General features: G+C 41.9%; 1 protein-coding gene across 7 annotated transcripts in view; it reads right to left on the bottom strand.

The window, feature by feature from the left end:
• Positions 1-17,042, bottom strand: part of mib1 (MIB E3 ubiquitin protein ligase 1) — a 57,950-nt gene that overhangs the window by 35,361 nt on the left and 5,547 nt on the right. For all 7 annotated transcript variants that reach the window (XR_011310654.1, XM_069692264.1, XM_069692265.1 and 4 more), the window contains exons 3-12: positions 16,636-16,765; positions 12,053-12,157; positions 10,982-11,048; positions 10,323-10,527; positions 8,849-9,032; positions 7,749-7,893; positions 7,491-7,624; positions 6,447-6,554; positions 6,134-6,331; positions 5,771-5,922 (exon numbers count right to left, since the gene is read on the bottom strand). Coding sequence is in view for 6 of the 7 variants with exons in the window: in XM_069692264.1 (XP_069548365.1) it covers positions 5,771-5,922; positions 6,134-6,331; positions 6,447-6,554; positions 7,491-7,624; positions 7,749-7,893; positions 8,849-9,032; positions 10,323-10,527; positions 10,982-11,048; positions 12,053-12,157; positions 16,636-16,765 (1,428 nt within the window). In the remaining variant the exon portion in view is untranslated. The remainder of the gene's footprint in view (positions 1-5,770; positions 5,923-6,133; positions 6,332-6,446; positions 6,555-7,490; positions 7,625-7,748; positions 7,894-8,848; positions 9,033-10,322; positions 10,528-10,981; positions 11,049-12,052; positions 12,158-16,635; positions 16,766-17,042) is intronic.

Below are 17,042 nucleotides of genomic sequence, written 5' to 3'. Positions count from 1 at the left end.
AGACAGCTAATGCAGCTCAGCAGGGGTACAATGGAAGTGGTTCTAAGGAAGTAACATAACAATTAGACGGCAAGAAACCTAGAAGGGGGCAAAACATCAGGGGGGGTGGGGGTTTTTTAGAGGACGTACACAAAACACACGATCTCTTTGGCCTCCTTCCCCCTCAAGCCTCCTGCAGCAGTGTTGGACATGCCGGGGTAGACGAAAGCCAGATGCTTCGGAGGACAGAAGCCGAACGCACAAATCACAAGAGCAGACACTCGCGAACACTCACGGTCTCACACATTTGCCCGCTGCTGCCGCAGAACAAGCAGGCAGATCAAACTAAGCTCCCTTCACACAGTTGTCTCCTGCCCTCCCTAATTTTCTACTCTATGTAGGTCTTTTGCTTTCCTAATTTGGCACTTAGTGCTACGTCAAACTGATCTCTTTTTAAACGCAACATAACCACCAAAAAAACACTCCCAGAATCATTTGTTGCAACACGGATCTAAAAGTTTTAATTTGTCTCATTACTCAAACCAATTTGAGGATGTGGCTATAGCATATAGACATTGATTATTAATTTGGATTTAAAGGGTTTGCCGTTGGACCAATAACCATGAAATCCATTTGCGCACTGTAACAAGCGCTAGTTTACTGAATCACAGGGGGCTGACCTGATTAGATTAGACTGAAATGAGCATGAGAGGGTAAAAACCTCCTGTTCTAGCAATGCCAGCCATGAATAACAGCATCAAACCTCTAGAAATCAAACATTTCACCTTCGTACTCTGAAGGCCAACAACACTATTTTCTACCTAATTGTGATCCCTATGAGAATACTACAACGACACCGTTGCCTATTAGTACTGACATTATATTGGAAATAGTTGTCTGTGTTTCAGAGCACAGTGTGAAAGTTTGCAGAGCTCTCCGCTCTCCTCAGGTGAGACAATTACCATACGGGGGTGGGGTGGGGGTGCCTGTATGTTACCACATTAAATGAAAGCCGAGAAGTATGCGGGAGAAGGAGGAGGGCAAATATTACAAGGAGGTGACACGTAAAAGGGTACAGACGGCCGCCGAAGGGCTTGTTTGGAGCCCGTTTATGAGTCACGGGCTATTAATCGTATTGTTTACAGTATTGTAGTAGCTACTGGCTTCTAGCAGCCCGAGGGAAAGACACATAGATGAGCCAGGCTCCTCTTGCAGGCTGAGGCTGCGGTAAACACACAGGGAGAACCACACACCGCGGATGCCCACGAAAATCCTGTCCTGCACACCGCTGGTTATATCAGCGCTTTTTAATTTACCAGCAAATGTAAAAACCTTAACAAGTAGGTGTAATTTATGAGGGAAATGCCTTTACACTCTGTAGTGGTGAGTATGTGAGTAATGAACAAGGTAAAATGTAGTAAAACTCCCTGGTTCCTGCCGCTCCCCTGCCGGTAGAGTTGATTTGTCTCCGTATTTGGGGGCCTCAAGTTGAAAGATTCATCCGTCACCCACAGGGTTCTTCCTATGTGTCTTCCTCAATCTTGTTTCCACTGCTGGAAGACCCACCCACGCTCTTAAAACACCCAGGCACATAACACATTACACACACACCAGGGACTCTAACGCATTCTCCACTTGAACCCGAAAGCTGGCATCTGATGTTGATAACTTACATCACTTAACAGAACACAAAGAGGAGACACATTTTGCTTCCTGTTATCCAGCGGTTGTTGAGAAATTATATTCTAAACTTGTTTAGGCCACGAATGCCAGAACAGTGCGTGTCGATAATCAACCTAAACACAAGGAAAACAGCAGACCAGCTTGTAAAAGTCACCAACAGGAAACAATGAAAAAAAAGTCATATCTTTTATCTGAAGCCTTCTGATTAGCTTTTTATCTGCAATCATCGAGTAGTGCGCAACGGGTACTTTTTTAGAAATATGGCTCCATGTTAAGAATTCCTCTGAGCACTTTATCGAAAACAACTGCCTCTCCACTAAAAACACACCGGACGAGGTACTTTCACTTCAACCTGGGGAGAGATTTTCGAAGGCTTTAGGACTCGCGGACTGTCTTCCCGATATTGCGGGAACTCGAGTGTGAAATAAAAGTAAATGGGCAGACTGGAGCAGGCGACATATATCTTCGTTTCTCTGAAGGCGAGGGGACAGAGCGCGGACGAAAGCGAGCAATGTACACACAACACGGCAGGGCCCCTGATACAGAAAATACTCTACTTCAGCACTTTTCATCTGCGAATCAATGAGCCCTGCAGCAGACCATCTCTCTCCTGCGTGCTCCTACACCTGGTTTAAATACACACATTGCTTTTAAATATTTAAAAAGCAAACAATTTTTGTATGAACTCATTCTGTGACCTTTCCTAAGTATGTTTACTGATAATCATTAAAGTTTTAAAGGCTGTACAATAAAAGACAACACAGTGGGTTTCTAATATTTTTTTTTCTCTCTTCGAAGTCCGGCTGCTGACCATATGGGCAATTTTTTTGGGTGTGATTTTCATCTCTTGCTTTCATTTATATATAGATATATAGATATATCTATATATCTATATATCTATATATATATATATATTTAATTCAGAAGAAGAGAAAAAAAAACACAGACCAACCTGGATCTATATGATTACACTTAATTGGAGAACAACAGTGATCATCATCTCTGTAATTACATGCTGGAGCAAACCAGGGGAAATAAATGTATATCGTTTGAAAATATAAATAAACACAAAAAAAGAACACATTACATTAATTAACTGAAATTGTTTTAATTTATGTATTTTATCTGCACTGCAGTTGCTTTTCGTAAAAGGCCAATTCATTTATAAATTAATGTTATTTGTAGTCTATACATTTATAATATGCAATTTGCTTTTGAAAAGTATCACAGAATTACTGTTACTATTACTAATATTAATATTATTATAATTTGATCATTTGACCCACAAACTGCTGACACTTATTTGAAATGTATTTGCCGATACAGTCGAAATACAGAAAACCCTACTTGATAACTGATCTGTATTGGTATAGTCAATCTGCAGATCAGACTGATGGACACAGTAAACGGGCCCTGGCTTCAGATCATCTATTCTGCACCATCGAGGAGGGCCGGGTCTGTCCGGGCTTGCAGCAGGTGACGGGGGCTCTACGGCCCTCTGACCTCAATTCCATTTGTCCTCATGCCAAAGAAATAAATTCCAGTGAAGGGGAATGACATTTCAGCCAGTGATAACCACACTCACGCGCAAACACACACACACACACACACACACACACACACACACGCACGCGCGCACGCAAACACACACACACACACACACACACACACACACACACACGCACACACACACACACACACACACATCAAAAGCACTCAGCACAGGAAACAGCTGTTAACTATTCTAAAAACCGTCATGTAACATCAATATCCATCACCTTAAGAGACCCTGGGTGATCAACCTGATACAGGCAGTCATCTCTCTGAGCCATCTCTCATCTCCCATGTTTGAGAGACAAGAATAAAACAGCCGAAGAGTGGAATAGCAACCTGCTGGCCAGAAATAGCAGTGGCCAAGGACAAGATGAACTAATGCTGCTGCTGCTGCTGCTGCTGCTGCTGCTGCTGCTGCTGCTGCTGCTGCTGCACAGGCCAGCCACCTCGGGCCAGACTCTGCTCTCAACACATGGTGATGGACTAGCATAACAGTAAAAGGAAACAACAAATGAACTTTAAAAGGCTATTAGCGCTGCCAATAAAACAAAGTCAACATAAGGGACTATACCATCTGTTGGGAAGATGGATGAAGCCTATAGGCGCGCTCCAAACTTCAGTGAATGTCGAACCAAATTGAGACACCAAAGTAAAGCTAATAGGTGCATAAAATGCCTTCATTGAGGCAGTGGAAATAAACTTACTTCAGTGTTAATGGTTTTAAACTACTTTAAAGTTTAAGTGTAATCTGTGGAGAAAATGTCCGCATCCATTCACACAAGACTGTTGGAAATGTTTGGAAGATGCTGGAAAGACTTTAAATTGTTAAATTTAAATCTTTACAACAAACACGACTATATGTGAAATGAAGCACTTTCTCTCTGCCAGGTCATCTAAATATTGTGACTGTCTCCTAGTTCAGACCTGTGGGTGGTGAGTCCACATCTTTCACTCCAAGGGAGGATGATTAAGTAACAGATTAGTGATTCTGCCGTGGCCTCTGTCCTCCGGCTGCTAAGATGCAGAAACTCTAGTAGTTTGTAGTTTATTATGAGCTTTTTTCAACAACATATTATTCAATGCTTGTGGCTAAATACATTTTCCTGGAGTCCTGTGTTTTTTTCCTCGATACGATTTTATATAATCACAACCATGTACGATTGCAGAATACGTGTTCCTGCTCAAAATGTTTTTACCTTTTCTGACTCAGGTTTGATCTCATGCAGGGAAGTACAAATACGATTTCTCAAAATAATCCTCTGACAATAAATAAGCAAAGAAAGGGAAATAAAATGCATTCTCCAAATAAGACAGGTTAAAGAAATACAATTTGTAAATAAAACTGAAACCTAAAATAATACAGAAATAGTCCAAACTTCTAGCTGCCAGCTACTATATGGAAATAATCAAGTGCAGAGTCAAAAAGCAACTGGGTTTAAAACTTGAACAATCAGCTCACTACAAAAAAAATATCAAGTCAGGCTGAATTTGGTGCAGGGCAGAGGAACAGAGTTACTAAACTCAACACGTGAACTCGCTTAATTTCTTAAATCAGAAAATTAAAAGATACCTTCAATACTATTCAGTGGGCATTTCATCCATAGCCAAGCCTCCTGGCAAATAGTCTGTCTTATTTTGCTAGAAAACTAAATGGTCCTCATTATGGATCAGCAGCAGACACTTTAGCGAGTTAATTTCTTAATGTAGAAATATGGCATATGGAAACTAGCCCTTGTTCCTGACTACAGAAAAAAGCTGTGGGCTGGTTGTAATAAAGTTACAAACTGCTTTATTTCTTTCTTAAATTTTTACACTGGTTTGTGGAAGAGAGGTAGCAAATGATTTTAGATCTGTTGTTTGATCACGTCAGTCTTTTCTGTGTGTCCTTTGTTACCGGGGAAGATGAGTATTCATGTTTGTTGTGTTAGCTGTTATGTTTAACATCATATACTGTAATCCTTGCACAACATACACATAGTGTTGTCAGCAACACTTTCAATATATTTCTCCATGTTTTACAGGAAAGCTGCAATACTGCCACACCCACAACTCCAATAGAGTGGAGCATTTTCTATCTCACTATTATGAGGGTTGCCTCCTACTGCAGCCACCTTTGCGGAGTGTAAGGTCTACAGACACAGCTTGTATAATAAATGCGATTCTGCTACTTGAACAGTTCTACCGAGTACAGAATAGGTGAGAAAAAAGATGTGCATTTGACTGATTATCATGAGTTTGGATTTTTGTTACCGAGAGACTGCATCGTAAGACTCTCTGCATCAGGGCTAAATCTTTCAAGACAAAATCAGAAACTCCCCAAGAAACAATCCCTTTTCTCACCTTACTCATTATCAATGAATGTCATGTGTGGAAAGTAGAAATGTCCAAGGATTCTGAAGTAAATATAAATCTTGACTTTACTGAGAACATTAAGCAGACGCGTATCGTGATCCTGAGGATACTGCCTCCACAGATTCCACTTAAAACGTGCCTTTACTCCTCGTAGACACCAGATAAGCGCGCCAGCTTGCAGCGGCAGCCAAGTGTCACATACCTGGGGTTTCCTCGTAGGGCAGCATGATGCAAGGCGTTGAACCCGTTGTTGTTGGTGATGGTGACGTCAGCGCCGGCCTCCAGCAGCACTGACAACATGTCATCTCTCTTCTTGCTAATGGCATCATGCAGAGGTGTGTCCCCTTCTGAATCCTAGAGGGACAACCTTGTGTTACTTACAACTCTTTAAACTAATTCATGTTTAGTGAACACTACACCATCATATCATGCTTCCAAAACATGTCATTTACAATCAATGAATAGCAGACGCTCTATTTTTGACAGTGCTGTTTTATATATAGTCATTCTAAATTGCTTCTCTTGTATTTTTTCAATAGGTAAATAAGTGAAAGTGATAAGATACCTGGAGGCTGGGGTGGCAGCCGAAGTCCAGCAGGGTTTTAACCACCTGTAGATGGCCCTTGTTGACGGCTATGTGTAGTGGAGTCTGCCTCCGCTTGTTCCTTGCGTTCAAGTCGGCCCCACCTCTCTGCAGCACCTCAATCACGGAGCCCTCATCTCCAAAGGCTGCGTGGTGCACTGCCCGGTCTCCGTCTTTGTCCTGTGTACAGAGACACAGCCGATTAATGTTAAACCTATGAGTGGATTTTACACCTTTGCTGTGAAATGCCATATAAATTAGATGAGGAAGAACATACGAGTTAAAATATACCAACCTCAGCCTCCAGGTCCACGTTGTGCTTGAGGAGAAGCTTGAGGACATCGACGTGCCCATTCTGACTGGCTGCCTGCATAGCAGTGTGTCCAGCACACTGCCCGTTCACCTGCACACACATCGAGAGCCAGTCAGAACATGGCTACTTGTCAATGCCAGGTTTTATGAGTAGATCTGCATCTACTGAATCAGTTGTTAGGAGAGAAGCGATTGCTGAGCGCGTGCTTAAGCGTATGAGTGTGTCGATGTGCATGCACGGCTCTGTGTGCATGTTTCATCACCAACTGCAGCACAGCAAAAACTGAGAGCATAAATATTAATGTGGGTTCCTTTGGGAGTCTCGAGACGTCTCTTGTCCTGGCAGTCGGATCACTTGGCCGGGCTTAGTGTGCTCGGCTTTAAGCAAATAATTCCACTGAAAGGCAACAGGGCATCTGGCCAGCTTTCACCAATGACACACACAGACACACACACACACACACACACACACACACACACACACACACACACACACACACACACACACACACACACACACACACACACACACACACACACACACACAGAGTCTTTCTCTGAGTGAAGACAGTATTGCAGACTTGACGTAACCATTTCTAATAACCTCTGCAAGGCAACGATTTTATGTCCTGTGGCAAACGGGTGTTTTCTCTGTCCTGCAGCCTGTGTCAGAACAACCGACAACCATGTGGGGTTTGTAGAGCTCCACTTGATTCCGAGAGCGAATCAGGGCCCGTGCTGCAGTGCACACCAGCGCTCCTTGGTGCCTCCTCTGGGCCCAGCCTTAATGCTTTTCAGATTGAGAGAGGTGCAGTGGTGGGAGGATCTTAGAGACCTTTCCTGGGAGACTCTCAGCTTCCTCAATACACTGAGAGAAGCGCAGAGCACAGCCAGGGGTTTTCAAGCTCCAATTATAAAGCTACTCAGATCTTCTGTGGATGTTTAAAGGTAAAAATCATTTGGTCCTCTTAAAAAAACGAATCTAGAAATCCAGCAGTTGATTATCACAAAATGCTGGAGCACTTACATCCACGTCAGGTCTCTTCAGAATGTCCTCCACTTTGGCCAGGTCCCCGTTGGCTGCTGCCTTGACCAGCTCCTCATTGATGTCTCCAGATTCTTGTGTCTCGAAAAGTTTCTTCAGCAACTGAGAGAGACGCTCTGGCCAAACAAAGGGGGAAACCTCAGAGATTGATTGCATGTAGGTGCCAGAAAACAGAGAGCAGTGAGGACAAAGAATTAAAATGATACTCTCTCTGTGTCACTAGTTCATGTTCACACATACCTCCAGAGGCATTGCTGACAGCAGAGCCAGAGGGGGCGATCTTGGTGACAGCGGCGGGGTTGTACGTCCAAGAAGTCCCACAGACCTCGACCTTCAGGTCACTGTCGGAATAGATTTGCTGCACACGGCCCACCTTGCCCAGGGTCTGTTCATAAATATCGGGACGAACTCATTAGTATATGTAGGGTTTTTGGGTCTATGTGCTGTGTAACAGTCTGTAAGTGGCAGAGGACAAATGGAGAGAGACTGGGAGGAAGAGGAGGTGGGCGGTACGGATAAAGTGGAGAAAACATCAACTAAACAAAGCAATTATCCTACAAGGAGCAGAAACTAAGCTCATTGCAAAAATTTAAAAAAAAGGGACAGGAAATATAATCTTGTGCTGTGTTCTTGTTATTCAGAGGACAATCACTCGCCCAACAAAGAAGATGGATGTAAACGAAACAGAGCCTTCTACTTGCTGAGACTATTCCTCATCTATAAAGGCAATATGGGAGGACAGAGCATAATGCTTTCCAATTTTGAAATATAGCATCTCGATCCTGGCTATACGGGAAAGAGGCACTTTGAGTGTGTTGAGCCGGGTCTGGTGCTGTCCTGGAGGATGTCATCAATAACAGCGACTGCTGCAGTAGAAGCAGCAGCAGGCGGCAAACAGCCATGGTTAGTGATCAAAGCTACAACCCATCTCAGGGTTTTAAGGCTCATTAGCTGCTGAGGGGGGGCAGTTTGGCAGGGACAAGTGGCATATTGGAGTAGACTGGCGTTACATAACCCACGGCAATGCTGGGCAGCAATGAATAAACTTCATAATATGGGAAGAATAAAAGTCGTGTCAAAACAGCAAAAGACTGATTTAAGGGGAGGAACTGTGTCGCTGCGTGTTGACATTGATGTCAAATCCTGTAATACTTTATGTCGTTCACACAACTTTAGAGACACAGTTTCATGAGATGTTGTACTTCATCGATAAATCCAATTATTCAACACACATTTTCTGAAAACAAAATAGTTACATATTCATATTCACATACATAGGGCTGATTGTGAGCATGGTCAAATGTGCACAAATCAGCGTGAACACCTATTAAAACTCTTACAGGCAGCATGGCCTCAGCCCACTCTCCATGGCCTCTTTGTAGCAGCTTGATGCGGTCGATGTCATAGCAGATCTGGACCAGGTCTCCCACTAGGAACTGCGAGCTGCCTCCCTCTGCACCGGCTGCAACTTCACCACTGCGCACCACATTGGCCTTCGTCAGCACTGCGGGGTTGAACGTCCATCTGGGGATACAGGAATTGATGTATTCAAGCAACACAGACTAACTTACAATTCATAAGCACTGATAGCTGACCGAGTATAGATCTTATAAAAAAAATTATACAAAAGAAAAAAAGAGCATTGTTTAGAAAATGCATCAGTAATAGGAGACATCCCAGGGTGGTCCTCAGTAGAGGGGCATATTTTAATATAACATATTTATATAGAATTGATCCAAATCCTATCCTTTCTGTACTGATGTTCACTGTGTGAAGTCTGCTGCTGTGCTTCTCTTCAGAATGACCGCCGGTCTCTTTATTGCGAGTGTTTCCCTTCACATGTGAGTGAATGATTGTGAAAAATGTTGGCAGAATTTGCTCACCTTCTGATCGTTAAAAAAAATCTGTCATATCTTGTCCACAAAATGCTCAGCTTTAGCCGTGGGGAACACTGAACAAAGTTAACGAGTTAATATAACACCCACAGCCAGCAGCAGTTCATATCATCCATCACTGATGTTAATTCTATGAGTAACTTAACAACAGACCAAAATACAACTCGGCTGATGTTGGCTTTGCAACTTTGCTTGCTCTCTGTACGTTGTATTCTGTGCTCAGGTAGAAATTGCCTATAAAGTGAAAAAAGCATCAGTGTAACACTGAGTGCTTCTGTACTTCCAACAATCAAAGCAGTGTGATATGTCTTCTCTCTAGCAGATTGCATGGTAACAGTTTCAGGAGTCACAATCTTCCGGGTTAATGTTCCTCATCAACTTATTACTTTTGAACCAGGTCCTTTAAGTGGCTTGTGAAATATAAGGCGTGTTAAATTTAAATGGCTTTCACATTCTATCCATGTGTTGGATACATATTCTAAAAACATTTAGGTAATTATAAGTCTTGGATTGGTCCGACCAGATGCACATATTAAAGGACTTAAAAGGGCCCAAGAACAACTTGAACAAGACATATCTATGATCAGTTTTTATGAATACTAAAAGCAGCCTGATAATTAGCCACTAAGGTGCTAAGATTAAGAGGCATTTTTCCATTATCAGAAAATCCACTAATTATATATTTTATTACAAATTGACCCAAATATTTTTTTTGAGTCTCTTCTCTTGAGTGTTATAAACCATAATTATATCTTCGAATGAAGATGCACGGAGAGGTGTTTTGCCATTTTTGACTGACCTGAGGTAAAAAGGGTTATATAAAACTCCACGCATCACGTGGCGATGAAATGATCACGTGGTGATGAAATGATTACGTTTCATTAGGAGATAATATGAGTGAGTCTATAAAAGGACTCACCTGTTCCCACTTGGGTACTGAACCACAATGTCATGATCCTCATCGATGCCGCACACTGTGCCGGTGGTGGTGAGGGTCTCAAACATGCCGTCAGTCCATCCCCCGTGGCCGTGTTGGAGCGACTGAACGATCTCGAGATCCAGATCAATGTTGACCAGGTCTCCGATCTGAAGACCGCCTGGATTTCTGTTCCCATTCTGCTCACCTGCGAGATAAAGGTAACGAATGGTTTGTCAATAATATAATTGCATTTATAAAAGTGTTTCACAGCAAGATTTAGAGTCTGCAGGTGACTTTAAACAGGAAAGGACATTTCAGATAAAGAATTATTACACTGTCCGACGCTGCACTGCATTGCTACCTGTACTATATATAATAATGTTAAATGTTAATGACAAAATCAAAACTAATGAGGGGCCTCAGCTGTAGTATTAAATCCAGAGATTTATTCCTGTAATATTTGCAACACTGTAACTGCATGACATGAGTCTGTACCTGGATTTGGTAGCCAGGTGACTATGCAGTGCTGACATCTAGTGGCCAAACAGACTCAACTACAAGTAAAACTCCCCTAATGCCCTTGAATTCACTGCACCACAACGATAGGTGAGAGAATTGGTGCAATAATGACGATAGACACAGATCACGGCCTTACTTACCTAAAACAGGACAGTGGTCTCTGTAAAACGAGCCTCCTTTGGCATCCTGGACACATTTCAGATCCGACTGAAAGGAGAAAATAAAAGAGGGAAAGGGTGAGATAATGACCAAAGGTAATTCCATTAGAAGGGCATGATCATGAATAATGAAACTGAGAATTTACACACTTCAGCTGCAGTGGCATAGGAGTTGCCTAGAATACCAACAATATCAGTGCCCTCAGGGTAAGGCAGGACAATGAAACACTATACTGCTACAGAGAGAAAGCGTCATATCATTTGTGATGAGTCAGATTCGCAGCCACTGTGGCAGAGTTAGAGGGCAGAGATGATCATAAGGCGGAGCAAACACTCCTCTGAACACTAAAGTCCTGACTACAACAAGTCTCAACAGATTAATAACTCATGTCTATCACACTGTATCTAGCCGACGGGACATGTTAGATCTCAAGGTACTTTGCACACAAAGCAAACGTTACAAAAAGAGGAAAGGTTTCGGCCTCTCGAGCTGCATTCGGAACGTGCACTGAGCTGCAGTTCCTGCAGGATTTGCCCACTGTCTTAATAAAAAACAAAGCCAAAATAAAACAGTCAAGATGGGGGGTCTAATCCATGATTGACTTAATCCAGAGGCAGATGCCATCCACCTTCCTTTCAGCCTATTAGAATAACAAAGGACAAATCTGTTAGACAACTGAGACACCCGATTGGCCCCTTTCGTAAAAAGGCAAGGGCAGTCTCCACCAATGGAGGAAAAGCTTTTCATGTGGGACTGTGTAGCCGTGCCCACAACAGCCCCAACAGAATGGCCCCCTCCTCTAAAATTGACCTCCATGTTCACTCTCTCCCCCGAAAAAAGCAGAAGGAACAGATTGCCTTTATCATGCAGATACCTTCCCCTTCCAGCTGCCCGCACAATGCTGCCTTCCTCATACTGGCTGCATGGCTCTCACAAAGGCCTGGCAGCCAAAGAAAGAGCCTGAGCGCAACGGTCGAAGACAAAAGCCACCTGACAGCTGATCCTTTGTGCGAATTGAGTAAGTGACTGAGCGCGAGGGCCAGTTTGCTCACCATTCCCTCGAAGCCAACTCTGTACAGGTTCTTGGCCCCGTTGTCCCATAGTACGTAGGCAGCGCTGTGAGGGCTGGCCGCGCTCCAGTCCTGGATCTCTGTCACCTGTGGAGGCGGAGGAGGGATCAGATGAGGAACAGAAGGACACACTGAAAGCAAAGTGTTTCAAATTGTTAATCAAAATAATTGGAAAATTAAAAGTTTCTGCCTACTATATGTGAAAATAAAACATTGATCAGAAGGGGACTGTTTTCTCAGTGGGAGATTTCAAACAGGTGTTTTTCATCTTCCTGAGACATTACAGTGATCTTAGAGACACTATTTTATTGATCCCTGTTGGGAAATTATCATTTCACCGGCTGCATTCAAATGAAAGGTCAGAGTGAAGCTTGAACTATTGAATAGCAACCCTGGAGCCTAGTAAGCATCTAGAGCCACGCACGAAGACAAGATTTTTGCTCACACAAAAGTTGAACGTGAGATTCTCACAAGGGTGAAGTGTCAAGTTTCAACATTATATTTAGGTTTTATCCAAAATGGCGGTAGGTTACGCGTGTGACAGGAGAGAGCAAAACACATTGGCAAGTCGATGTAGCAAATCTATACAGTGTTATGTCAGATGCTCTACATGTTTCACAATGTCTCGAATTCAAGTAAAGATTAATCCCTTAAACACTGAGAAATAATAAGAGTGGGACTAATCGAGAGCAAATGTTATTAAGTTTTGATTCATGGGATCACAATTAGAATTTGTTTTAGTCCTCCCTGCAATGGATTCTTACAGTCAACACTAAACCTTTTATTGTTTTCCTTTTTGTTCACCAGTTAATCTCTGAGGATGTTTTAATTAAAAATTGTTCAGCAGTTACTGTTTGTTTGCAAAGAAAACAAAACAAGACAAATGCAAGCCGAGTTCAGCCAAACCGCAGACGGAGCCTTTGGGAGAAGTTGTTTATGAGAACAAGAACATTTTACGTGACCTTCTGTCCAAAAATGGTACTACATTTTTGTTTTCTTCCCCAAAACAAAAGTTTCAGAGGACTCTTCTTCCCTACTGACAGGCATTAAGTTGTCTTTCCATCAGACCCCAGGTTTGTGTAACAGATGGTATTCTCTCTCCATCACAAGCAGCACGTTACTTTCACAACGCTGAGAAAGTGTCAAGAGAAGAGCTGCAGTGGAGTAAATGAATTCTTTAATTAAAAGCTGTGCCCTAAGTAAATACAGAACTCTAACGTAAGATTATGTTCAGGCCCCTTCCAGAGCTAATTGATTAATGGGCCTTAGGAGGTAATATTCATGCTAACCTAACAGAACATCTAAGCTGCAGGACCTGTAATAGTGGTTTTCTGGAGAGTGTATTGCTTACAGCATCATAAAACAGTAATGAGATATGCCATTAAATAACACAGCAAAATGAAGTCTTAAATTGCCTGGGGGGGGGCTCTTAAATTGAATACTCAGGGGTCTGGATCAGCGTCAAAATACAAGCACTTTACGGCACGGTTACAGTATAAATCTAAATAGAAGGTGCTAAACAAATGCACCCTCATCAGACATTGTATTACTTTCTAATGATGTATTTAGGCCTTGAATAACCTGCAGCTAGAGGTCTGTTTATAGCCACAGCGAAGATGAATAGGAATCAACAAAATTAAAGCAAAGAAAAAAAAAAGGGGGCTTCAGTGAAGCGTTCCACAAGCTCTTACTACTATTCCCATGTCGAACGCCTGACAAGCAAACTGGAGGCTAAAGTTGTTTTTTGGAGAAACAAATCATGTTTCTCATTTACAAGTCGGGTATATACAGGCCTCCCTTTTCACTTTAAAAGCCCCTTTTTCACTGCTGGTACCGGCACAGCTCGACTCTACTCGCTCCTTTCCATTGGGCTTGAGAGGTGGATGACACCTGGTGCTATTTTTGGTATCGCTTCCGCTGCAGTTCCAAGTGAGCTGAGACGATACTACGAGTTGACGTGAAAATACTGCAGACCTCCGATTGGTCAGATTCGTACCAATCACTGCGTCCCTGCATGCGCCGCACGGACATCCTGCACAAACCGGCTATTGTCAGTCCCTCCAGGAAATCTCGCGATCCCAATAATTAACGCAGATTCAAGCAAACTCGGTAATATTTGCGGGAGCTTGCAATCTTTTTTTAAATCCCGTGATTGTTTCCGCAGAAAATGTCGTTAGCAGAAGCTGTGCTGAAAGTATTGGGGCATGAAGTAAGTAACTCGCTTTATTAACACCAATAAATGCGCATTTACAGTCAGTACGGCTCTCCTCCTCTCATCTCCTCACCGAAACAAACTCCGTGGACCGGAGGAAACCGGAACAAGCGGAAACAATGGAAGTCGCCGGATTTGCAGAAAATGTGGCCTTCACAATAAAGTTTTCTGATGAAATGTTTATTATCAATGGAATTAATTACATATTACCGCATGCTACAGAATATTTATACACGTGTCAAGTTGTAAGAGACTGCACTTTGTTTTTGTGAAAACAGTAGGCCTGTGTTGAATTCACATCAATTAAACAGCCTCTAAATCTCTTATTTTGATGGCTGATGTCGTTGTTTCCATATTACAGTCACAGACTGTCTGTTCTGTAAAGCTGTGTCACTTTGATGATTTATTTTTGTAACTTTTAGCCTCATGGTTCTCTAAGTATAATAAATAAATAAATAAAAAGATAATAACTCAAATATTTCTGTGATGTGCAGCATGATTATCATCACAGGCAGTGATTACATATTTATTCCTTTATCAGGTAGTGCTTAAAACCCCTTTTTCTACATCCCTCAATTTTACACCAAAAAACAAATTACGTCGCAGTTTTTGAGAAAATGGAGCATTTTTGATCGCAACAATTACAAAAAACTCCGCAAAATCCTGGAGGGACTGTATTATTAATTCGCCAAGCTTATAGCAGCAGCAATATTTATTTATTTGTATTCACTGGACCGCTCCATTAATGGCAACCAGCAAAACCACACTGTGGTAAATTGAGATGGTGTCTGGTGATCAATGAAAGGATCCGGGAAGTGTGTGCATGGTGGTGACAATGATGTCACCACAGGTTCATGCACATTGAGGGAGTACTATCTGCAATGGAAAAGGAAATCCAGAAAAAGTACCTGGTCGCACAAAAACGAGCAGAGTCGAGTAGAGAAGAGCCACAATGGAAAAGGGGCTAAGGACCACAGTACAATCAGCTTCATCACAGCTGATGAATTCCTCCTTCATCGCTGTATCTTATATGAAAAGGTGGGCTGGCCCTCCATAGCTGACAAAAGAGCTGTATTGTGTATTATTTATCTATAAGGCTTTATTGGAAGAAATGCCTCATGAGTACTGCTCTCTGGTCACACGCTACTCTAACATTTGCTTTACCATATGTTCAAATTGAACTTCAAAGAAAAGGTTTCAGCTAATATTCTTCTTACAAACAGAATGAGCTGCAAAGAACAATTATCTCTATTCACCCGTAGCTCTCAAAAGGCTAAACTGTAATTGCTTTTTGGAATGAACAAATGTAGCACGTGTGAGCAATTTCTCTGTCTATCTATACTTCATATGTAGATGTTCATTTTTCCTGTCCTCCCCTTGTTTAAGTAAAAAAAAAAAAAAAAAAGTTTAGAAAATATTTTTCAAAATCCTTATGTCGACAAAAAAAGTCCACCTCTTAACAATATGAGGGTTACACATGTTTCTATACAGAAATCTATTTATGGATTATTTGCAATAAATGTCTGTTTAATAGAGATATTCTTTTTAATCAAAAATAATGCAAAAACTTTACTGTCAACAGTCACTTTTTTCTAATTTTGCTTTTCTTTTATAAATTTGTTGGACTGAGCCACAAGAAAAGAACGAGTCATGTTCAGCTCATTTTCACTCTGTTCCGGTTATATTTGGTTGATTAATGAGTATAACACTGCCACTGACATCTCTATGTAACAAAATGTCGATTTTGGTTATTGCACTTTTCATTATAAAACATTCCACAAAAAGTATTTTTCTGAACTTAAAAAAAAAGACTGCTGAACAATGGTAACGTTATGCTTAATACAGGAGTATAGCAACGTGAAATACAGAATAATGCAGCGCACACAGCTGGACGTAACACAACTGGTCAGTTTGTGTACTTGTTTATCTTTGTATGTCCTTGCTATGAACATGTTGAGTCAGGCAGTGCCCTTCCTGTTTTGGTCGAGGCTCTTGCACATTTTAATCAAGTCATATCCTGGGATGCATGTTTGTTTTTTCCTTCCAAAGATTTTTTTTTTCAGGCAAAAGATCTTTATCCCGTACGACTTATCATTCATTTAATTCTGCAGCTTTGAAATAATGTTGATACAACTTTTCCCATATTTTTCCAACAGTCCCCCCTCCCCCCAACCAACCATCTCAATGCTTCAAGCTCACTTTTAAAGTAGGATTTAGTGGAGACACATGTTCTTTGTTTTTACCACTGATCTTTGCATCAAGCACTCTTTACTTATACTTAATACTGATGCATTGTCTTCTACAAACAACTGTAAGTGACTGACAGGTTGTACTTCACTGGCTGATAGCTTACCTTCCCTCTCCTCCCGTTGCCTCCATCCTGGTCCTCCCATTGCCAGTCCACTCCTCTCACGACCCGGCCCCCGGTGAAGATCCCTCTGGCTGTGATTTTCTTTGACTTGCGACGTGACTCCAAAAGCACTCTGCTCAGATAAAAGGTTCACAAACAGAAACAATTACATTGATTTGGACTAAATGTTAATCACTCGCGTCAAACTGAGAACTGAACTGTGTATTTACAGGAGCTCTGTTTACATGGATCAATTCACTTTCATTAGTAAATATGCATTGCAGAGGAGATGTCAGAGCTTACTCCACAATCTTTTTTTTTTATATTAAATATTACAAATCATCCCTTTGTCACCCTCCCTTCTGCCACCTCGTGTCCTTAGCCGCCTTTTCCTGTGTTCCCACTGTTCT

The sequence above is a fragment of the Brachyistius frenatus genome, unplaced genomic scaffold (genome assembly GCF_029030835.1).
Source record: "Brachyistius frenatus isolate BFR_SWC_R1_liver_20210118 unplaced genomic scaffold, ASM2903083v1 Contig_12, whole genome shotgun sequence".
Taxonomy (NCBI): domain Eukaryota; kingdom Metazoa; phylum Chordata; class Actinopteri; family Embiotocidae; genus Brachyistius; species Brachyistius frenatus.
The sequence above is the reverse complement of the archived record's forward strand: the minus strand, read 5'-3'. Positions and strand labels throughout refer to the sequence as shown.